Genomic DNA, 23933 nt, shown 5'->3' on the forward strand with positions numbered 1-23933 from the left:
GTTCACGTTTAAGTTGGTTCGAGGGGCGCGAAACTTGGTGAGTCGACTTTCTCCGTGCCGCACTGTGAGGCATCATTGAAAAGGCTTCGCGCGAGTGAAGGCGGCGGTTCGAGCTCCTCCTCTCTCTGTTTAACTCGGACTGTGTTGTCAAAAAAATGCAGTGAAGCCAACTCCAGCTGAAAACATCCGCGAGCTGACAACACGGGGAAGCAGCTAAACACACCGAAATCCGGAGACGAGACTGCAGCGGCGCGTGTCGCCCGGGGAGAGCTGCGCGAGCCCAAACATTTCCAGGTAAAGTTTAGCTGCTTGTTCAGGTAACACTCACGTCTGCGAGGAAAGGAGTCGCTTTTCGGTTTGTTTCTAGAATTTGCCGGGCAAACTAACGCCAAACACCAACTTTGATAAAGTGCACGTAGGGTTAGTGAAACTTGCAGCTAGTTGGCAGCAGCATTGACGTGAACTAGCTGGATAAACGTGGGTGAGAGATGCAGGATATGATCTGTTTACACTTTAGCTCAATTTCCCTTTAAACCGTAAATTGAGGAAAATGTTGGAAGGAGGAAAAAAAAAAGAAAAAGGATTTCAAGCTAACCCGCGTAACCAAACACTTCCGACAGCAGCCGGCAAAATAAAAACGCATCCTGTTGGAGGAGGACGACAAAAAACGTCTAGAAAGAGACGCACGTTCTCCAAAATGATGGTAAATGACCACAAACAAAACACACGCGACCACAACGAGACGATCATTGGTAAAATCATGTTTGAGAAGCTCGTGGATGGCAAATACTTTGTACTTCATCATTGTCCCTGAAGTGATGTCACCAAACACTGACCCACCTCCTCCTCCTCCACCTCCAGTTGTGGCATCTAAACATTTGGAACCATGTTGTCCTGGATTAATTTGAAGGAAGGTTACTGGCTTCACAGTGCTGATAAGCAATTGAAGATTTACAGATGTTCATTTCACTGGAGCAGGACCAGCAGAGTGTAAAGCTGCACCGGGCTTCATCCTGTTTATGCCACACATCATTTAAAATGGCCAAGGCCACGTTGAAATGCCATTTTAACATTGTGGTGGCTTGTTGCCGTCACATATCTGGGGCAGGATGTGTGTCGGTGCCTACGTTTAACCACACCCATGTATATGGTTGATATTCATCTGTTGGTACTTTTTTTTTGTTTGTTTGTTTTTGTGGCCTGTAAAGTTTCTGTCCTTTGTTTTCAAGGAACCGTGTGTTCACAAAGACAACGAATCTTAAATCTTGAAGTTCTCACCCAGTCAGGTGCAGGAGACAACAGCAAACCGAAGTAAACTGCAGTTGTTGGCAGTAAACTGATGTGAGTAGTTACCTTCAGTGGCTGCATGTAGACAACTGTTTCATCTTTTGTGTGTTCACCCCACACGCGTCTTAAACCATCTTATATTCTGGTTCTTAATTTCCCAGTGCAGCTTGTTAGAAATAAAAAGGTAAACAAATTAAAGGATTATTTGCAGCCTAAACTTTGCAACCATTTTTCATCGTACAGCTGGAAACGTAACCACAGATTTCTGTGTCATAACTCTCATAATTGTTGGGTCAGGTTTTAGAATTTGGCATTTTATACTATAATCATTACTTTATGTAAACAAATTGCATGTGTGTGTCCACTGTAACAGCAAAGAGTCTTGCTTTTAGCAGAGTTTAGTAAAGTTAAATATTTTATTTATAAAAAGCTTTAAAAAACAAACAAGACCCACTTTTGAAAAATGCTGCCAAGGATTTTGGTTATTAGTGATGTACAAAAACATTTTCAGAAATCTGGCTTTACTTCAGTGTTGGCACTTTCTCAGGGTCCTGGATTAAGACATTTATTAATTTGAATTGTTAATTAGAGATTCAACAAGTAGTGAGCTGACTAAGGCCACGTTATCCTCTGGAAAACAGGAACCAAGTGTTGCTTCTGAAAATATTATCTTAAAAACACATACAATCACACACAAGAAAGTTTGATTCCACTTTACATGTGCAGTAAAACAATTGAAATATCAGTAATATTAAATCTGAAAAGACAGCTAAATAATTAATGGTCTCTTTTCACATACTTTTACATTTAGTCATTTAGCAGACGCTTTTATCCAAAGCGACTTACAAGGCAGCAAAAATCTAAGTCAAGGAGAAAAACATCAAAGCAACAGCAAAGCAATATTTATATTACTTTGCTATTTACTATTAATAGTTAGTGCAAACTGGTTTGGTTTACTAGTGATTAGTTACACAAACAGAAACTGGCCGTGCTTCTCTTCCCACGTGATGATGAGTCATCTCATTCCTGCTGGTTTTCTGCAGTGAAGAAGTTCGGCTCACTGTCTAACAACAACCTCTCAGGGTCAACATGTTATTTTGGTGTTTTACTCCAAGATAATAGTAATAGTGTAAATTTCAATGCTGCTCTCACTCGCATGCTTTTTTTTTTTTTTGTCGATTATTGTGCATCTGTCAAGGTTTTAGTTAATCAGGGATAGTTATTTGGAGACGTTCGTGTTGTTAATACATGTGTTTCACATACTGGAATGCATTCTGTAGCCCCTTCCCCCCCTAACCTGACCCCTAAAACAAGTTTTGACAGACTCTTGAAGTTGAGTCCATTGTCCTTACAATGATTGGGTGTAAGCTTTATATTTGTCCCTACAACCAAAGGATACATACACACATTTAGACACAGCACTTCCACTTTCTGTCTCACTGTGTCAGAAAGGAAACTGCTGTTAGGACACCGTCTGATTAGTCACTCAGTGCTGTAAGACGCACAAAGACAACAGCAACAAGACACACAAACAGAAGCAGGCAACTTTGACCATGTGTTTGCTTTAGTCGTGATCCGCAGTCAAACATGACTGTCCCAGTTTTTGTTTGTCATGCTGTCACATGGTTGGCCAGAGAATTATGTAATATAGACTTGGCTTTTGTGTGTGTGTTAAAAAGTGTCAGAAGTACTTCTACTGTATCTCCTATCTGCACAAGTAAATGTGCCTCAGCTAAAGCTACAATGGCAACTGGGTTTGTTGCAGTATTTGTTTTGGCTGAAAGATACGTGAGAACTTCAGTGGATTTGCAGGTTTGCCTACCTCAAAACATCCAGTCTTAAGGTGTGTGCTGCTCCAAATGTTCAAATCTGTCAGAGTTTTATACAGTTTCCAACTGTGTCCTCACTACAACAGTTCTGCTAAAAAAAAAAAAGACAAAAGTTACACGCTGTCGCTTCAGCTAAAATATTCCTCCAACAGCAACGTTTATACTGTAGCTTTGTTAATACACCTATTGTTGGAAGAGAGACCGAGCTGGTGTGTTTTTCTTTCATGGTCTAACAATAAAGTTGCTCTAGGTTTGATCTTTTCAGTTCCTTCCTTCAGGCCACTGTTAAACAAAACCTCTGAAACTCATTCCTACCAACTGGCATTAATATAATGAACAAATGTACTCTAACATGTACATATTTGCACTTTACAGCTAAACTTCTCCGAATTTGATAAATGGTAAATGGCCACTTGTATAGCACTTTTATCCAAAGGGGTTTGTCATTCACCTATTTACACACACATTCACACACTGATGGCGATGGCTGCCATGCAGTGTGCTCACCTGACCCCAGGGAGCAACTTGGTGTTCAGTGTCTTTCCCAATGAATTAGACTGTATGTGTCAACACGTCTGACAGACTGCTCCATATACTGGGTTGATGTACATTGTATTTTAAAATGACGTGTTTTAAAATGTATATTATTGGAGTATAATGGGTGATGATCTGGCTGTTTTTAGGACTATGGTGGTTCCGTACGAGGGCCAGTCTTTCTCTGCACTGAGGAGGCAATGCCAGCAGAATGGACAACTTTTTGAAGACCCTTTGTTCCCCGCATCTGACCAGTCTTTGTTCTACCAGAGCAACCATATTGGCAAAGTCACCTGGAAAAGGCCTAAGGTAAGAACATTGCACGTCTTTGTCAAACAGGATGGAGGATGCATGCTTCAGCCAAGGCTGAAGTGGCTCAGGTGGTACGGCAGTTGGCCATGCACAACGGGGTCAGTGGTTCGATCTCCGCTCCCACTACATGTTGAAGTGTCCTTGGGCACTTCGAACCCCAAGTTGCTCCCAATACCCTGAGTGGTTCTGTGCATATGTAACTTCTTTAGAGTGAGTTTGCATTGCAGCCAGATGCTTTAAATAAAGGTTTTTTTTTTCTGTTATTAAAAGAATCACTACATGTCAGTGTTAATGCTAAGCTACAGTAGCTGCCTTCAGCTACATTTGAAAATAAATGACAGTTCTGAAACATTTTGTTGAATTCTCATGATTGAAATGTGTATATAATACTGTGTTACTTGATTTTACTTGTCGGCAGTTGTTACGTAACAGCAGCTGCAGTGTAACTGAATATGCATAGTTCATTAGGTTGAGAACTCAATGTTTTTGGATTGGTTGACCACAGAAACCTTAAATTTGCTATTTTCACAAAATGTAAAACACAGTGGCACTTTTCTGTGTGTTTATATTCATATCTCAGGGTTACACACAGACACCACAGTCTCTTCAGGCTACAACTACAACATTAGTAACTTAATGACACATTCATCTGTAAATTCCAACATAAATAAGCAAGAAAATGAGTTGGAGGATGGTCGTTTGGAGACAATGCGGAGCCTGTAGAACAGGAAGGGTTAGATGGATGCAAGGAGGAAAGAATTTATGGAATTTACCCCACGGTTTCCATTCCAACAGCGAGAAATGTGCCGTATCTGATGTGTACATATGTTTGGGGGAAATATTTGGAGAGCAGAATAACATCTTGAGAGGTTTAACTACTAGTTAATTATTAAAGGCTAATTGCATTTGTGGTGTTTTTCAGTGGCTCTTGAATTTTGACAATAGGACTGAAATCTACAGTAATGAGGCTCAGAACAGACATGGATAGGTTTGTTATATCTGTTTTGTTATAGTAATCTGGTGTTACCCCTCTTACCCCTCACTGCTGAGTTTGTCATCCACACTGATTATGTAAATTATAGAAATTTAGCAAATTTAACAAAGGTCCTCAGAAACATTATTACTCTACTCTAAAGTTTCTATGCTGCTGGTGCACATGGTTTAGAAGATGAATGATGCAGCTTCTGTTGGAGCCCTGACCTAAAGTAAACTCTGTATCCAAACAGTTTATTTCCTCAAATACTAAGTCTTCCATTAAAAGACACAGCTGTCCAACACAGACACTTTCCACTGCCGACAGACTTAACTTTTAAACTTTTGCTGAAAACATTCCCAAACACTTTGGCTTGTAAGTTGTAAGTTTTTCTTATATGGAAAAGCTAATCGGTCTATATATTATACTGTATATTATGTATTTATTTCTAATCTTCAGTCAAGCAAAAGTTAATGATTTTCAAATAAAACAAAATGTATAGATGTATGTATATATAGAAGTCCTTCATCAAAATACTGATTGTTTGACTCAAGATGAACAAATGATTGCAGCAGAAAGAAGACATCTTTTTTTAAATTTCTTATTATGTTTATTGTTAATGGTAACAATATCCAACATTCATTTCTCATTAAAAAATAAAAAAAATAAAAATTCCTATTCCAGTGTTAAAACATTTTCAGCGCAAGAAAAGACAATATAAATATTTTGGCAAAAAACATTTATATACATAAACAAACCAAAAAGTGCAAATATTTAGATTACAAATCTTCTTTTCCTTTCAGCTGTTCCCTTTCAGAGGTTGCCACCTCGAATCATCTGCCTCCATCTAACCCTGTCCTCTGCATCCTCTTCTCTCACGCATGTTGTCCACCTGAGTGTTTCTACCTCCACTGTTGTACGTCACCCTATGTTCCTGCCTCCTCATTTAACAATATTATTGTAGTCAGATATAAATAACAATAGTACAAATCATCATGATCTTTATGGCAACAAATGTGCTATGTGATATAACAATATATCATGCAACAATACATATATTGCGTATTTCAGTGTAAGTAACTAAGCCACAGCTATTTTGCAAACCATATTTACTTTGTTTTTTACTTGAGTCATATTGATTTTAAAGCTCAAAGAAATCCACTGTTAAAAAAACATATTTTAAAAATTCAATAAATTATGAATTTTGTCATTGACAATGATGCATGATGTTTCAGAAGTTGATAAGTTATCAAGTAAAATATCCCTAATCACAATATTAAAGAAAATAATTGTCATGTTTAAGCTGCTCTGATTGATTCACAGCTGTAGCTAAATCTCACTGCTGTGTAGCATGAGCTGGAACATTGACCCTTATTTTTTTTTTTTTTCTCTACTGCCTTAATCCCAAACCTCTATATACCTGTTTTCAATCTTCCATTGTACTCGCGTTTCTATCATGCTGTTCTGCTAAGTAGTGAGATGCCCGTGTAATGAATTACTTATATACTTATCCCTTTTTAATATAGTCAACAATTGACTATTTCAACTAGAACAAACATTTGAGTTTTATATCACCAACCTGACCTATCAGTCTTTGTTTTAACTGAATCACCTCGTTTAGGAATGTTTTCATGCAGAACAACATTAAGCACGTCTGCTGTTCTTATGTGTTAAGCTTAGGTGATGAGGAAATATGACATATGATCTTCCAGCTTCTATCTGCTGCTGTTTACACTCTGCTCTATTTGTAACACACTGCACACTTACACACTCGTTCAAGATGCGAAAACATTATTAAGCTGCAAAAGTCTCATCACATATTGATATGAGATTATACAAGCTGCTAAAGATGGATTTCTTTAGCAGTCACTTAGCTTAAAGTCCCGTTTATTCTCTCTAAAATTGATGCAGTTGTGCCTCCATTTCTGGGCAGGTGACACTGACATCCCCATTTTTCATTGTTCTCTGGTCTGAGCCAGAATAGACGCAGTCCAGCAGGACAACATCTTGCTTATGACAGCTATTATAGTTATTATCCAGTCCAATGTACTGTATATGGTGCAATATGAAGATATACTCTGTGGTCATGCTGCTTCCGTGCAAAATAGCTGGATGCTATCACATATTTGATTTATTACACAAGATAATGATCACACTTGCCACTGTGAAGTGCAATAAAAGGTTGAATTGTCTTCGCAGACGTCTGGCCGGTATCAGCGTACCTGTGTCTTCATCCACAAGATCTTACGATCTAAATTGCTGAGAGATCTTTTGTCCGGAGCTCATAACACAAGTTCACAGGAGAGACTGGCTTTAGGAATTCTTCATATCAGCTCCTAACAGGGGAAGACTGGTTTCCAAGGTGCTGCTTTGGCTGAAATTACACTAATTCCTCTGAGGGAAGTTAGAGCTTTGATTCTAAAAACATGTGTGACTGGTTTAATTAGCATCACAGTGAATGTGTGTGACGGCTCTTTTGTTGTGAACTTTTTTTTTCTTTCTTTCACTCAAGCATCTCTGACAAAAGAGATAATATGGAATTTCTTTAAAAAAAAAATAAAAGCTTAAATTTTTTTTTAAATGATTCCCCAGTGCTCGTCTCAGACTCGGTAAAAGGTATAAACTCAGTTCAAGACTGACCTGTATGTATGTTTGTATGTAAAATGCTTTTACTATCAATTATTGATGATGCGAGCAGATAAATATTTAATCGGGCATCTTAAAGCACTTCAATTGATCAATATTATTGATTTGTTTGGGAGTGTTCAGAAAGAGGAAGCATTTATATACTGTAGTTTCACCCTAAACCACAAACTTCAATATTTGAGTCAAGAAGCTACTGTTTTAATGTTTATGATGCACATTTAATCAACTTTTAAACAAATATTCATATTGGCAGATACCCAATATAAAGGATTCAGATTGAACCAAAAACAAAAACTATATTACAAAATCCTGATCAGGTGGTAAATCACCTGAGCTGTTTGATTAACTTGCACTAATACAGTTGAGTCAAAGCAGCTTTTTGTCTCACAACAACTCGGATAGACGACTCACTTGAATGTTCGTGAGACACATTTTCACAGGCTCTTTTTACCATTCACACCTTTTGTACATTTCACAATATGAAATCAATCTATTTTGTTCATGTTGCTTTAATTCTAGCTTAATGTAATCTACACTATTATCACTCGGACAGACGCTGTAAATAAACAGACTTTATACTGACATAGCTGCGTTGGGGACGACTGAGATGTTTTTGTATCTTAAAGAAAATGATACATTTTCAGCCTCTTATCAGTTTTCAGCCTGTTTCCAGTACACAGTACTTTTTTATTTACATTTAGGCTTTTTGATATCAGTTAAGGGTTAAAGCATGAAGTGTAAATAAGATGTTTGCAAAGCATGAACTGTTAATTCTTTCGCTTTGTACAACCCAAGCAGTTTGTTGCAAGTATACAACAGTGAGTATTGATTGATGGATGAGTTAGGACAGCAGTAACCTTTAAAGTTACTTTTGCATTGTTTGATTTTCAGCTAAGTTGAGAGAAACATTGTAAAGTTTGTGGTTGAAAATTATTGGTGAGTGGAGTCACTGCCTACATGATTATTATTTGAATGGGTTTGTGCCAGCATTTCTCAGGAAGAAGAGAGGAGGTTAGAAACCACTCAGGCTACACCCTGACCTCTTTATGATCATCTGTGTGCTGGTTTTTTGTGGCTGAACAGATGAGAGTATTTATGTTACTGTCGTTTTGAGAACACACATGCAGTAAAAGGCTGTTAACATCCAGTTTGCTTAATTTAGCACAAACACTGGAAACAAAGGGAAACAGTTAGACTGGCTGCACAATGTAAACACCTCTGTTTCTCAATAAACCACACATCTTATATTTCTTAATGAGTTACGAACAAGCTGTAACTTAATACGTTTTCTGTACTAGAAAGCTGTTCATATATCTGTCTCATCATTGCATATAGTAGTTACTGGTCTTGCTGGCTGTGTGCCAGTGGTTTAATTCCCAGCCTTAACATTTGGCTGATGTCCTGTTGGTCTGCGTCACCCACCTTGTGTGGTTAGCTTTTCTTTTAAAGATCAAAACATGATTTTTATTTAATCAGAGGGTGTATTTAACTAATGCTTGCTCTGGCCAACACCCTCCTTCACATGAATCCACTCCTGGCAGCTGTGTACTGTATGGCCACATCCTGATAATACTGATGGTCACTGACCAGAGACGCAACAATATAAATAAAGTAGAAAAGAATTTTAAAAAGTGCATTGGGTGATAGATTATGTGCTCTGAAACTGATATGAAATTAAATTACCAGGTTATTTTTTATATAAGTAAATTGTCATGTTTAAAAAAAGTATACTTTCATTGGTTATTAGATTTTATTTGGTCTTTTTGGTTTTTATTTTCAATTTGATTTATCTTAAACAAATGTTATGGAGTGCTAGTCTTTGTTGTTAACACTAGTACTATTAATTTGAGAGAATAGCTGTCAAATAATCCAAACTAATTGCAATTGTTTTCATTTTTCTAGGAATTATGCAGTGACCCCCAACTGTTTGTGAATGGTATTAGTGCCCACGACCTGCACCAAGGGCAACTAGGAAACTGCTGGTTTGTAGCTGCTTGTTCCAGTCTGGCCTCCAGAGAGTCACTATGGCAGAAGGTGAGACACAGTCCCAGAGACAGACACTGTCAGTTGCATCTGTGCAGTTGGGTTTCTTGAAACATATTGATCAGATGAACTGTGGATTAAACCACATTATGAACCCTGTGATAACCTGCACAATTGTCTGTGTCTCAGCCAGTTCCGTGTGTGTGTGTGTGTGTGTGTGTGTGTGTGTGTGTGTGTGTGTGTGTGTGTGTGTGTGTGTGGATGTGGATGGGTGTGGGCATGTGTGCCTACAAGTATAAGCTTGTCAGGTGTGTCTGGGTGTGTGTTTATCTTAGATTCTTGTGACACATCTTGTAGCCTTTTCTTAACAGCTGAATAATGTTCTTTTCTCCGCCCTCGTTATGACTTTTAACTGATCATGGTGAATTGGTTTCAAGGCCTTTTGCCAAACACAGGAATTTTTCATCATCATTAACATGTTAACTACCCTTTGTCCACCCTGCACACTTTTTAGGTTTTGCAGCTGGTGTAATTAGGAATTTAAAGTCTCAGCAATGTATGATGCATAATTAATAGAATTAAAAAGAATTGAACCTTTCAAAAAAGTACATCTAAATGAAAAGGGGTCAGTCTGCAGTTCACCTACCATCCACAAGGTGGCACCAGTAACCATGATTAACAACCACGCTTTTTAGAGACGCCACAGCTGCGTGTACTAACTTGGTTTATGTCCAGAAAACAGAAAACACGAAGAAAACAAGTCACTATTCACTTTTAAATGCCACAAGTTCTCCTTTGTAAACTTGTGCATGAGTCTGGGCACCACATCTGTTGCAGGACTTTTTTTTTTTTTTTCTAGGTGGGAATAAACATCTTACATCAATAGAATTAAATATGATACTAAATAATGTCCATATGAAGCTCTACTAAAGAAGGAGAGTGTCAGTTAAACACCAACATTTTAATCTACCAGATTCTCTTCACACCTTCTGTCTGTAAATTCTTTTTTTTTGTCATTTAATCTGGAACAACTAACAAAGGTTTTATCTGGGTTCTGCAATCACAATTCTTGTTTTTAATGAGTTTTATTATATATATATATATATATATATATATATATATATATATATATATATATATATATATATATATATATATTTAAATTAATTAATTTATTATGAGTCACTCAGAGTTAAAAATAAATCAAGTTGGCCCTGACGCTAGTCAGATCTACATAATATAAACATAATAAGAATGTTACTTATATTGTGTGTGTGTGTGTGCGTACACGTTTTTCCACTCTTGGTTACCTCATGTCTCCTATCTGGTCTCAGAGGTCCTCTGCTCTGCAGCTCTGTTTTCCATCAGCTGAAGGGAAACAATCGTGTTTTTGGTGTCATTGGCTCAGTGGAGCAACCAGTTGTCTTGACACCCGTCATTGGTCCATGAAACCCTTTTTATGAACCTGCATGATGTCTTTTGGTGGCTTTCTATTTTATTTTTCATAGTAAGACCATCCCATAGGACAAAATGAGTAAAACATTAGAGGTATTAACTCAAATGCAGAACATGTGTGGAAAGGTTAAGTTTTTTTTTTCTTTGTAGCGTATAGATATTTCTTTAAGTTTGAATCTTAAGGCTTCTCAAGTAAAACATTTTTAAAAAGTATTATTTTATATTATCTGATGTTGAGAGCATATTTACTACTGATAGTAAAATTTTGTCTTTGTCTTTTGCAAAGGTTATAACACTTCACTTAAAGATAATTATTCACATTCAGATATTATGATCTGTTCTCTTTCCATTTTGCCTCTCAAATTTTTTAATATGCTCTTGCTGAGTTAGTGTTTAGTTACACACGACAGATGAGAAGATGATGAAAACTATTTCTCAAACGATGAATAAATATGCACATTATCTTTCACTCCATTGTGGGGACATAAACCCATTTGAGCCAAATCAGACTTCTGACTCCTGATATCTCCCTTTCTGGCATCCTCCCTACCTATCCCCCTCCCCCCTCCCCCCCCCCCCGCTCCCTCCATTTCCCCTCTTTCAACTGTCCTGTTACACCAATAATGATCAGGACCAACACAGCTTCACTCGATATTTAATAGATGTCACTCTATTGATCCATGTTTTCTGTCTGCCTAACATCCACCACTTTTTGTTTCACTAATCTAATCTAGCTGCTCATATGGGCAATAAAATTATTCAGAAACAAAACAAAATGTTTGAAAAAGGAAAACGGCAAAATTAAATTCACATTTTACACATTGACATTATTAAACTAATTAGGAAATGCGTGAACAGAAATCTTTGACTGCTTGAGATTTCTTACGTTACTGTTTTCAAAAGTAGTTCTTTTTATTAACTTATTATAATTATCATATTTCTTACAGAATTTGATTCTGTATGAATTTCAAATACTAAAAACAGTGGATCTATTAAAATGCACCCGGAAACGAAAGCATACCATTTGTTCCTCCCATTTGTTTTTAAATTTTGTAGAAAATACAAATTCCTTTGCAGGGTTTGAAATTGGTTGATGAATGTCCTTGTGCTAAAATGCTAAAATAACCTGCACCAAATGTCTGTGCACAAAGAGGAGGACATACAGTCTCATTACTGCACAATTACATATTAACGGGTGAGTCTCATAGATGGTTTTTTTTAATTTTAGATGCTAAAATATTTAAGCTGAGGTATTTCATTGACTGCTTGAGAAGGGGGTATATAGGTTTTCTACTCTAGAGTGAAGTTTTTTCTAAGGTCTAAACAAAATGTTGCACTGCTTTTACAATATTCTAATACATTTCTACTCGCACAAACTGAAAAGTCATTTCTCTGGTGTGAATTCTACCGAACAGCTGAGATTCGCTGCTTCTGCTCCGTCTTTAAAGGCAAACAGGAAGTACATGACCTTCCTGACCTTGGCCAGCTCAGCAATCCTTTCACCAAACTCTTGCATGTCTGCCTCCAGGTATTTGAGTGGTGTCTCTTCGGGGTCACCTGTGTTACGCCAAAATGTTCCAATTGGTTCCAGTAGCTGACGGGTCATCAAGTTAGTAAGGTCAGGGGTCCAGAGCTGGGAAATACCGGTGATGGTGACACGACCATGGCCGGAAAGGGAGAAATACCAGCGATTAAAGTTTAGGTCCTGGTTGTGAAAGTCCAGCCGATAAACAGCCTCATGGGGAAGCAGCAGCCGCTCACCATCCTGACGCTTCTGCCCTGACCGTTGCAAAGACGACACCCGACGGCGCATCATCTGCAGTGGAAAGAAAAGAATAAACCTATAAAGGCAGAGAGAAAATGGCAATTGCTAAGCTCACACTGTTTAAGTTGCTATGCTGCCACCTGTCGTCGTGTTTGTGTTTGTGTTTTATTTTAAATATGGATTTCAGTGATCCAAGAATATATTGTGATTGTGACGTTTAGACTTTTATTAGTTACTGCCTTCGGTATGGCAAAATATCATTTTGTAATAGTTTGGACCCCCCAAAAGATTCCGCAGTTATCGGAATATTCTTTTTCTTTTGATGCACCAATGCATTACTTGACTTATTGTTTTGTCTATAAACCAAACTAGTTTTTGTATTAGTGCACGTTTATATTTGATCAAAGTGGCAAAAGCCCAGGAGCTGTTGACCTCTCAGATGGTTGGTTACATCACCTGATGAATAGATCTATTGATCAGTTCCAGGGACATTTTAGTAAACTTTAGGAAGATGCTAGAAATTTTATTTTGTCCATTAAAGTTTCTATATGAACAAGTCCTGGAAACAGTAGATATTGTTGAAAGCATTTGCCTCCAAAACTAAACTTTGAAAAATGGGCCAATGGTGAAAACACATATTTTAACCAGTACGTTATGTTAAAATATGTTTTTCAGCATATACAAAATTATAAACTAGAAATATATGTGAGGTATATTTTATGTACAACATAACATTTGAAACTCCAGCATTGACTCTGGAGAAACTTTACAGATGTGCATAAATCCTCCAGTCAGGGAAATAATCACATTTGTTTTGTTAGTTATATTTATATATAACTTAAGTAAGAACACAAATTTATTTGAAGTCAGTGAGAATTGTCTTTTCAAAGTGAGAACCTCACCTCTGTCAGTGCAATGTCTTCTTTAAATTCCAGTACTATCATGTCGGAGGGATTGTTGGCCTCGCCCATGGCTGACTTCAAGGTTATGTTCCTGGGTTAGACAGAGGACGAGTGCTGCCCGTCTGGATGGATGCTGTGGTAGATGAGCTGTGATAGTTTCTGATTTTTACCCCCCTCTCCTTCCCCGTGTCTCTCTTTTCTCATAGGCTTGTAGCCTTCTCTGTCTCTTTCTCCCCTCCCCTTTCAAACTCTTTCCATCACTCTCACCCCAAGGGTAGTTTGGTGAGGACACATTGATTAGCATGACTCCTAAAATGACAGAGGGTAGAGAAGCATTGGGAGATTCATCCCAGCTGGCTGGTTTAAAAGCTGATTTCTGAAAGTTTAATTTTTACATTTCAGAAAAATACAGCACTGCACACGAACACACATGCTCTATTTCTGTATGTTCTAACACACACGGAATGTGTTTATTATAATATGCAACTTAAAATAACATTTCCACTTCCATCTTTGTTAGATTCTGAACACTATTGAAACCAGAAATAATATTTGTCTGAGTTATATTGTAAGGTGCAAATCTAAAAAAGAAAACCCTGAAGCATCTCAGCTCACAGTGGAATAATTTAACTTGGATTACTATGGAATATGTTTCAAAGGGTCTGAACGTGGAATGAAAATACTCTCGAAGCTTTTTAAAAGGATTTAGGCAGGTGGGTGATGTGTGAGGGTGCTAGGCAACATGAGGCACTGATGACGTTCAAGTGGGAACTCTGGGAGTTTCCGGAAGGCTTCTGGGAGCTCGCTTGGTTCTTGGCTTAATGGATCAGTTATTTATTTATATCACAGCGTCACTGAGGATTGTCACAGTGTGTGGATGTGTGCGTCAGTGGAACACAGGATGTGGGTGGATTCCCTTGTTAAAAACTTCACTCCTTTAAATCCTCAGTTAATTAGAGAGGCTGAAGGTTAATTAGGAGGAAATGAGTGGAAACCCTGATGGTTTTTCTACCTTTTCTAACTACCAGCTGTACGTTTTACAGTTATTGTCAGTGGTGACAATTTTAGCTGATTTAATTCTGTTGCTCTGTGCTACGTCTGATTCATAGTTTTTACTTCAGAATTTTTGAAAATTGAGGAAGTTACTCAAAGTTACTTTTTACAACTACAAATTGACTTCAAAATCTGGGAAAATGTCAGTTAACTACACAATTCACAACTTATGTGAGAGTTCCCTTGTTCACAATAGGAAGTTGTGGGGGAATAGTAGAAAATGTCTTACACAGAGTGTCAATATGAGACGGTCCTTTAAAAATGATTCAAAGATTTGTTTCTGTTGGCTGAATAACTTTTCAGTTCTTCAAAATCAATTAAATACAAAATTTCTGTCGTTTTCTAAATTAGTCGTTTTGTCCACAATCACCAGTTACATAAAAATAGGAAATACAGCCTGTGAAGCAACGTTTATTACAAATAAAGGGATTATAATAATAATAATTATTATTATTATCATTATTATTATTATGTTCAATGTCGGTTTTACCATCTGTATGGTGATTGTGGACTATGATTGACTTTGATTAATTAAGAAAATGAGCAAAGTTAATCTTTAAAACATCTCTACCTAAAGGGCGACTGTGGCGCAGGAGGTAAAGCAGTTCTCGTGTGTGTGTGTGTGTGTGTGTGTGTGTGTGTGTGTGTGTGTGTGTGTGTGTGTGTGAATGAGGAGGAGTGTAAAGCGCATTGACTACCAATAGGTGGCACTATACAAGTGCAGAGCATTGCATTTACCATTTACAGAGAAACAAAAGAATCAGAAGGAAATAATCTAAGTAGCTAATATCCTAATTATTTTCCCGCTGATAATTGAAGCAACATTTCCTTCAGAGTTTTTGTGAGATCTTCTAATATTACTAAACTCAGTGTTTTCAAAGTTTGTTTAGTAGACTGGAGACAAAATTCTGCAAATAAACCTTTTTCTGGTGAAGTAAGAATAGAATATGAAATAAAAGCAGCAGATTCACACAGACTGCAAATTTACTGGGTCTAAAAGTTGCCATAACATTCAATTTAACTCTCAATTTATGTTTAGAATGAAACCTGATTTTCTTCCTGCTGTGCTCAGGTGATTCCTGACTGGAAAGACCAGGAGTGGGATAAAGAAAAACCAGAGTCCTATGCCGGGATCTTCCACTTCAGGTTCTGGAGGTTTGGAGAGTGGGTGGATGTTGTGATTGATGACCGGCTGCCCACTGTAAATGGGGAATTGATGTACTGCCACTCCAACGACCGCAATGAGTTCTGGAGCGCGCTGGTGGAGAAGGCCTATGTTAAGTAAGCACTCCCACAAACTGTGTCCATGACCCGTCCTGGAGAAGGAGTAAGAAAGAAAGTCACCCACAATCCAAAACTGGGTTGAATTAAGCTGCTAGTTGTTTAATGGCTTTTTTTTTGTCACTTAAATACAACTGAAGGAAGCTTTATTGAAAAAAAATGGACTTTGACAGTTGTAGTTCAGAATTTGATTATAGCTGCGAAAATATACAACAATTCATCCATTTCATAAAGACCCTTTGAAGTTGCATTATGGCTATTATATGTTTGTCAGCATAAATATGAAGCTGATTTGCCCTCTGTCGCCCATGTGAGCAGTGCTTTATCTTATTTTATAATTTTTTGCAGCGTTAAATCGCTAAAGATGACTTTTTCAAGTTTGCAGGAGCAACAGCACAAGCATTGTTAATTTATTAGTAGTAATTAAAATTGGTTTAAAGTTGCGTGCTGTTGAGATTTAATGTAGAGTCCACGGGGAGTGAAACCTTTTAATTGTCAGCCAGTTGGAAAAGTTATATTTTACATGCCCCATATTTATAGGTGTAGTATTTATAAGTAGAAAACAATCAGTAAAGTACTTTATAACACACTATGATGTAGATGGAACTTAAAAGTGTAAAAAATAGTTCCTGATCCTCATTTTTTCCTGTATTCAAACAGCTACTCATGGAATAATTTTTGGAGGGTAACAGCCGATTCCTAGAAAACAGACCATGAAGAATCAACTTTAAAAGTGCAGCCTTTATTCCCTCATTATACAATTAATTTTGAGTCATACTTTGCAGTTATGTTAACAACTTATAAAGGAATTAAATATGATTTTAAATCAAATGCTTTAGTTTGAATAAGCATCTGATACCAAGCAGCCTATTTATAGTGATGGTTAAAAAAAAATCCATGATTTGTAAATTTTTAAAAATACGATACCAAAAAAGGAAAACACCCCAATAGGGAGGAATTAATTTCAATACGCTAATGACAAGATTGTGTTACAGACATTTTGTAAAAGACTCAACCTGAAGAAAATCTATAAAATGCAGCGTCTATATATAAACAATAATAATTGTTTGTGTGTTTTCTAGAATGTACGGATGCTATGAAGCGCTGGATGGAGGTAACACGGCCGATGCTCTTGTGGATTTCACCGGGGGGGTGTCTGAACCGCTGGACTTGGTGGAGAACGGGTTCAAAGAAGATGAAGAAAAATGCAATGAGCTGTTTGAGAGAGTACTAAAAATCCACAACAGAGGAGGCCTCATCAGCTGCTCGATCAGGGTGAGATGATGTGGAAACACACACACATACACACCATCCGAATCATTAAATAATTTAATTTACGGTATTTGAACCTGTGCCGTTTCAGGCCACCAGTAAAGCAGACATGGAGGAGAGGCTGGACTGTGGCCTGGTGAAGGGCCATGCTTATGCAGTGACAGACGTCCGAAGAGTAAGGCTGGGTCACGGCCTGCTGGCCTACCTGAAGTCAGACAAACTCACCATGATCCGCATGAGGAACCCCTGGGGAGAGAGGGAGTGGAACGGGCCCTGGAGCGACAGGTAAGCAGGAAGCGGTGTGGAGTGAAAAGGGAGAAGTTGTTAGTCAGACATGACGTCGCCTAAATGCTAAAATTGTGGGGATTTAACTATGCAAAGGGTCATTGTCTGTATAAAGAGCCCATCTTTGATGTGATTTGAATTATGTGTTCAGGTTTATCTTCTCTCATATGTGATCTGGTGACCTATCACAATAAGAATAAAGAAATGATTTATTAATGTGCATCTTTGCTACATTGATTTGATGCCCGGTGTGAGGCCTGTTCTCAGTATTACCATTGATGCTACAATTTCATCAACATGAAAACGTAAATCATACGTTGTGACCTAAATGAACATCTATGGAGATTTTGAGACCATGTGTTACACTGTCATCTCCACCGCCATCATCAAAACCCTAAATGAGGAAAGGAATGGTGTTTCATCCCTCCAGTAGAGTTCTAGAGACTCGGAGAATCAATGCCAAGCGATATTGAAGCAGGCTGTGGAATGTTTCAACTCTTCCCAGCCTTCTGATGTCGAGGCAAATTAAAAACGCTCTTTCAGCAGAAAGAATTTATGTTAACATGTATGATTTTAATTTTGTGAAACAGCCTTTGAAGCTTTGATTAGGATAGAAATCCTGAGGGGAATTAAGTCTCGAAGTGGTTTCAGAGAACCGATGGTTTGAACACTTGTAGTTGTACATAACCATTATAAAACGTTTGACTCTTTACAAGCTCTGCTCAGTTTAGAAACACACTGAGCTTAACATGGCATTTTTCTTTTCTTCATTTTAATATCTGTCACCCAGGTTTGTTTTTTTCATTATTAACCCAAAAGTCTTTTGATGTGAAGAACAAATTGACTATTAGATCAAAGTGTAACGCTCTGTTTTATGTATTTATGATTAAGTGCTTTCACAGATACGGGTGATGATTAATAAACTAGTTGTGTCTGTTGGCAGCTCTGAAGAGTGGAAGAAGGTCAGTAAGAGTGAGCGGGAGAAGATTGGGGTCACTGTGCAGGATGATGGAGAGTTCTGGTGAGTGTTAAACCTCTTTTGCGAGGTGCAACATCCCTACGTGTTGCGTTTAGGGTTACGGGATATTCACTACTTACTTGGCTGAAAATGTCCTCCCTGTTTTTCCTCTTTTTCTTATGAATTTTCCCACAGTCTCTTTCAGTAATTATTAGCCATAAAGCAGAATTCTCACCCACCCCTTTTCTTTCCGCAGGATGACATTTGATGACTTCATTGCTAATTTCACGGACCTCATTCTATGTCGCCTCATTAACACATCCTACCTGAGTGTCCATAAGACCTGGGAGGAGGCCGTGATGCGCAGCTCATGGAGCTGCCACAATGATCCGTTACTCAACCGAGCCGGGGGCTGCTCCAACAACAAGCAGACCTTTCTCCAGAACCCTCAGGTCTTTTTTATTTTATTTACATGTTCATTTAATTACAGGATAAACCCTTTAAAATTGCATCATCTAGTTCATAACATAATGGAGCAGGAAAATCCAAGCGCACAAAGTAATTAATGTTCAACAAAAAACATAATTAAAAACACTGCTTTCCCCCAATGCTGAACCATGAACACCACCAGCTGCCAACATTCACACCTAACAATTTTAGATCAACCAATTGACCTAACATGCATGTCATGCATTTGGACTGTGGGAGGAAACCGGACCACCTGGAATAAACCCAGGCAAACATGCAAATTCTATACAACCTTCTAGCTGTGAGGCGGCAGCACTAACCACTCCACCATTGTGCTGCCCATCAAAGAAGTATTGAAGCCATTAAAATATCTACTGGACTGATGAAGTGAATTTGGAAAATTAATACAGTCTGATGTGATTTTAATTTGAGAAATAAATGTATAAGTGCTTAGATTTGCTGTTAAGTAACGTGTGCTTTGTTGTTTGCTGGTAACCAAGTTGTGAGAGTAAAAATTCACAATGTGTATCTTTGCTTTTGGTGTTGTAGTATATGTTTGACGTGAAGAAGCCAGAGGATGAGGTGCTGATCTGTCTGCAGCAGAAAGACCGCAGAGCCAGACTGAAAGAGGGACGAGGAGAAAACCTGGCTATCGGCTTTGACATACACAAAGTCAGTCCACTTTGTGTGTGTGTGTGTGTGTGTGTGTGAGAAAGAGAGACGGCTTTAAAAAGTCCTCTGATCTGACTAAGATTAAATAAAACTGCGTCGTTCTCTCTTTTTACAGGTGGAGCTAAACAGGATCTATCGAATGCACATCCCCCAGCAGAAGGTTGGTGGCAGTATCTACATTAACTCGAGGTCTGTTTTCCTACGCATCGAACTAACACAGGGGCGGTACGTCATCATACCCACAACCTTTGACCCCAGACTGGAGGGGGAGTTTCTGCTCCGTATCTTCACTGACGTGTCGTCCGATTGCAAGTAGGAACTTGCTGTTTTAATTTTTGTTATTTTCAGATGTTTGCTGTTCAGCAGCATTATCAGATACTGAAATTAATTAAATTATACCATGAAATAAATTTTAAATGATTAAAAACCATAAATTGCAATGTGTAATTGTTATTCTGTTGTTTTGATTTGTTGGTGAACTCATTAATTGTTTTCTTGTCTAATTCTGTAGGGAGTTGACTCTACATGAGCCTCCTCAGACCTGCTGGTCAGGGTTGTGTGGTTATCCCACTCTTGTCACTCAGATCCACGTATTGAGGGCTCAAGGACTCGCAGGACAAGACTCGGGAGGAGGTATTGTTTGTTTGTTTTTCATATCATGAAGTGTTGTAGCACCGAATGCCCAGGACACCTTTTATTTACAATGTCTATTTAATGGCCTGTGTGATATTTGAATCGGTACAAAAAAAACACTCACCTGTGCTGTTTCCCTGCCAGTAGGTGGAAGTAACAGCTTTCTATTGTCACTGGTGGTGATGTAAATCTTTTGCAGGATCATGTTAAAACAAGTCTGAATACATAAGAGACAGTTACAAGCCCTGTCTTAGTTATGAAAATTACTTTTGTTCACCTTTGTATATTTTATTTAGCAATACAAGAAGTACATTTCAAATAATAATGTGTACAGGACTGAGTATTGAGCCTCAATACTTTTATGGCACCAACCAAATTGCTTTGATCCTATCTATAATTGAAAAATTGTAGCTTGTAAATGTAAAAATAACTGCTTGGATGTGCAGGTGCGACTCTGAGGAAAAATCCAAGCTGAGTCTCAGCACTTAAAGAAAGCAGTGAGTGAGATTAGTGATTCTGATAATATAGTTTATCACTTAATAGCAACATCTGCTGGATTACAGAAAACATTGCAGCCAACATTGGTTCATCCCTTCAGAAATGTGGTTGAATGGTCCTGTTTACATAACCAGCTGATAATAAAGTGCCACCTGAATGAAGGGTTAGATTTTATCTCTGTGAGACCAGTTCTGCTTTAGAAAAAAACATATTTTTTTTTTAGTTACAGATGAGGCGAGTACAAACATTTTATAGCACGTTTGTACATTAATGACGTGCTCCAGTTTATGTAGCAGAGCTCTGTGGAGCAGAGCCCACGTTTTACCTGCAAATACAATTTCTAATTAATTAATGTAAAAAAAAAGTAATGAATAGAAAATTCCTTTATTTAAAAATTATTTTAGAAAGGAATTTGAACATAATTAACTCAAATGAAAACCCAGCAAAAGTGAATAAGGAAACAAGGAAAGGAAAACATTTACCTTATTTTGCATTATAAGACCAAAATGATCCCAGACCTGAGAAAACCTCCTTTTTTCTATATGCTTCCATAAATATCATAATGACCAAAACAAAAACTAATACAAACAGCACCAAAAAGTCTCCTCCTCTCTGCACAAATTCAATCAAAGTAGTGCTTCCTGATAAATACAGTTTGATGCTCCACTTCCTTATTGTTTGACCCGTCATTAGCATTAACATAAAAAGCTTGTTTGCTTTATTTGGCCATAACATAACATGGTATCCTAAAACTGACCAAGTTCCCGTTGTCTCTCTCTGGGAGACAGCCCCTCCCTCTGCCAGCAGGACCCGCTCATCGGACAGAGGACAGTGACGGGTTTCTACATTCTTAATGCCAACGAGCTGGAAAGTGACAGATTTCTAGCATCGTGTAGTTTTCTTTTTGTTGGGTGCATTTTAGCATAATGGTATCAATCAAGGTGTCATTCATGAACACTCAGGTTGTTAGTGCCGGATTTGAAAAACTTTTACAATGTCCCGCTTTGGTTGCACACACAGAAACAAAACAGCCTGGTGTGTTTGTGTCCCCAGTGTCAGACCCCTATGTGATCATTTACTGCGAAGGAGAGAAAGTTTGCTCCATGGTCCACAAAAACACATGCAGTCCCGTCTTCGACATCAAGGGCCTCTTCTACAGGAAGAAAGCCAACCGGCCAATCAGCATTGAGGTGGGTGTGGGTCTGCTTGGAATTGTAAGGAGCAAAGTGAGGACCAATTTTCCGTAACGCATACAGTCATTTTTTCCTTCACGTTCTGTTTCTTAGATCTACAATCATAACGTGCTGAAAGACTCTTTCCTGGGTCAGGTGACATTAGTGACTGAACAAGGTAATTTTCAGCAGACGCTCCACCTGAGAGACAAAGGCAATCGCAGTGACAATGACCTTCCCGGGACTCTCACCGTCTCAGTTTTGTCGAGCAATGTGCTCACCGGCATCTGAGACGGACAACAAACCTGTTAAAGCCAATTCAGTGATTCAAAGTTTACCACATTACTAGTTGGGTTTGCAACAACGTGCAAATATTCAGCTGGGGTGGGGGGCTTAAATGTTGTACCAACTTGACTTTATTAAAGACTAGACTTGCAGAATGAGGTCTGACAGATAATGAGAGAAAGTGGTGACAACTAGAAAACATGGATCTTCATTCTTCTACAGTCATGTTTACAAAATGATTTGCAGCATTGCTATGTGTGTCTGAATATCCTGTAAACAAATGTCTTTCATTTGGCTTGTAAACAGCATTTACAGTCCTTTAGGTGATTGTTTCCTCTCACTGGGTTTTATGTCTTTAAGCAATTACTTTGTGCAAATTTTGGTCTGCTATTTAATTAGTCTTATGTATTTTAGCCTAATTTACTCTTTGTACATTTTCCTGTTTTACTTGTCTCTGTCTTTTATATTGAAATCAGCTGTAAATGACCTACAAATAAACTGTGCCAAGAACATAATGATATATTTATCACCCATGAAACACCCTACTGCATATGTGCTATAGATAAGAGATGGATGTAAGATGAGCTGCTCAAGTCCACAGATTCTTACATTATGAATCCCTTGGATTGATCTGACTGGCTGATCACAACAGAAGGATTCTCTCCATGGTGAGGAAACTTCCCAACCATCTCTCCAACAGAGAGCACTTGGCACTGCTGCTTTGAAGCCAGGAGGTTCAAATACACCTGCCAGCTGTGGGCCAGCTGTGGGCGTCCTGCCCTGTCCGGGGGTTTTCATGTTCTCCCCGTGCTTGTGTGAGTTGGTGACTCGAAGCTGGTTTGAACAGCAGGGTTCATATGTAATGAACTTACTCTGCTAGATATGTTTAGACCCGTGATCTGACAAACAAGCATGACAGACTCTGCAGCTTGGAATAATCCAGTACATTCTTGGAAAAGGATGTGATTTTCTTGAAGCTAAAATGGAGGCTTTAAGTGGAAGGTAGCATCGGATGGAAAGATCAAACGTGTCCAGAACAAGGATACTCAGCGAGATGTGAAAGGAAAATGGCATCAAACCATTCAGGCAGGACATGAAGCAAAAATAACAGATACTCATGAATATTACCGAACAGCTATGACAGAAGCATCCTGACCATAGACAACATTTAGACAACAACAGCAGGATCAGACACTACCTGCACAGTCGACCAAATCTGACCCAACAAAGTAAAAACTAAAAGAAAATGTACAAACAAGAATCATCCAACTTACATCCAACTGATGAGAAAGTGCAGATGGACAAATTTCTCAAATGACCTTTCGACAGTGGATGTCCTGGCTGAGGGAACAAGTTAATTGTTAATTGAGAGGCTCAGAAAAATGGAGTTGAAACGAAGTGAAGAGCGAAGTGAAGACAGTATTCGAGCATTAGGAAGTTTTCAAAGTTGCAGAATAGAAAGATTATGGAGGCGCACAAAGGATCTCTGTGAGACGAGGAAGCCCACACATCAGAAGGGTCCAGGATAAATTAAAAAGTGCTTTGCAGTGGACCAGTTCCCTCAGAGGTTACAGCAGAACCACCAGCTCTGCTTCCAAGTGACTGGCAACCATTTGGTCGACAGATCATCATCCACACAGCCACATTTCATGTTTTCGGAATCAAAATAA

The 23933-nt window shown here is 38.3% G+C and overlaps 2 protein-coding genes across 4 annotated transcripts; one reads left to right on the plus strand and one right to left on the minus strand.

Annotated features, from left to right (window-relative positions):
* Window positions 1-51: 51 nt before the first annotated feature.
* capn5a (calpain 5a) lies at window positions 52-22783 on the plus strand. Of its 3 annotated transcripts, none has more exons than XM_067507192.1 (14): window positions 52-294; window positions 1283-1341; window positions 3800-3959; window positions 9484-9615; window positions 15812-16020; window positions 17103-17295; window positions 17384-17577; window positions 18521-18598; window positions 18792-18987; window positions 19553-19675; window positions 19791-19987; window positions 20187-20308; window positions 21860-21996; window positions 22093-22783. In XM_067507192.1, coding segments are annotated over exons 2-14 (1920 nt in total). In that variant the 5' UTR covers window positions 52-294; window positions 1283-1339; the 3' UTR covers window positions 22270-22783. The 3 variants fall into 3 exon arrangements, with proteins under 3 accessions (XP_067363293.1, XP_067363294.1, XP_067363292.1); XM_067507191.1 differs by having other exon boundaries at window positions 53-294; window positions 1230-1341; XM_067507193.1 differs by lacking the exon at window positions 1283-1341.
* Window positions 11897-13865, minus strand: ompa (olfactory marker protein a). Its single transcript, XM_067507201.1, has 2 exons — window positions 13687-13865; window positions 11897-12835 (listed from the first exon to the last, which is right to left on the minus strand). Exons 1-2 carry the CDS (start codon window positions 13753-13755, stop codon window positions 12404-12406), a joined length of 501 nt encoding a protein of 166 aa, XP_067363302.1. The 5' UTR covers window positions 13756-13865; the 3' UTR covers window positions 11897-12403.
* Window positions 22784-23933: the final 1150 nt, after the last annotated feature.

Source organism: Channa argus, chromosome 6 (genome assembly GCF_033026475.1).
Source record: "Channa argus isolate prfri chromosome 6, Channa argus male v1.0, whole genome shotgun sequence".
NCBI lineage: Eukaryota > Metazoa > Chordata > Actinopteri > Anabantiformes > Channidae > Channa > Channa argus.

Coding starts and splice junctions, on each gene's coding strand:
- ompa (XM_067507201.1), bottom strand. CDS start 13,755: ATGGGCGAGGCCAACAATCCCTCCGACATGATAGTACTGGAATTTAAA. Junction 12,836..13,686: donor AAGACATTGCACTGACAGAG/GTGAGGTTCTCA, acceptor TTTCCACTGCAG/ATGATGCGCCGTCGGGTGTC.
- capn5a (XM_067507192.1), top strand. Junction 18,988..19,552: donor CCTTTCTCCAGAACCCTCAG/GTCTTTTTTATT, acceptor TTGGTGTTGTAG/TATATGTTTGACGTGAAGAA. Junction 21,997..22,092: donor ACCGGCCAATCAGCATTGAG/GTGGGTGTGGGT, acceptor TCTGTTTCTTAG/ATCTACAATCATAACGTGCT.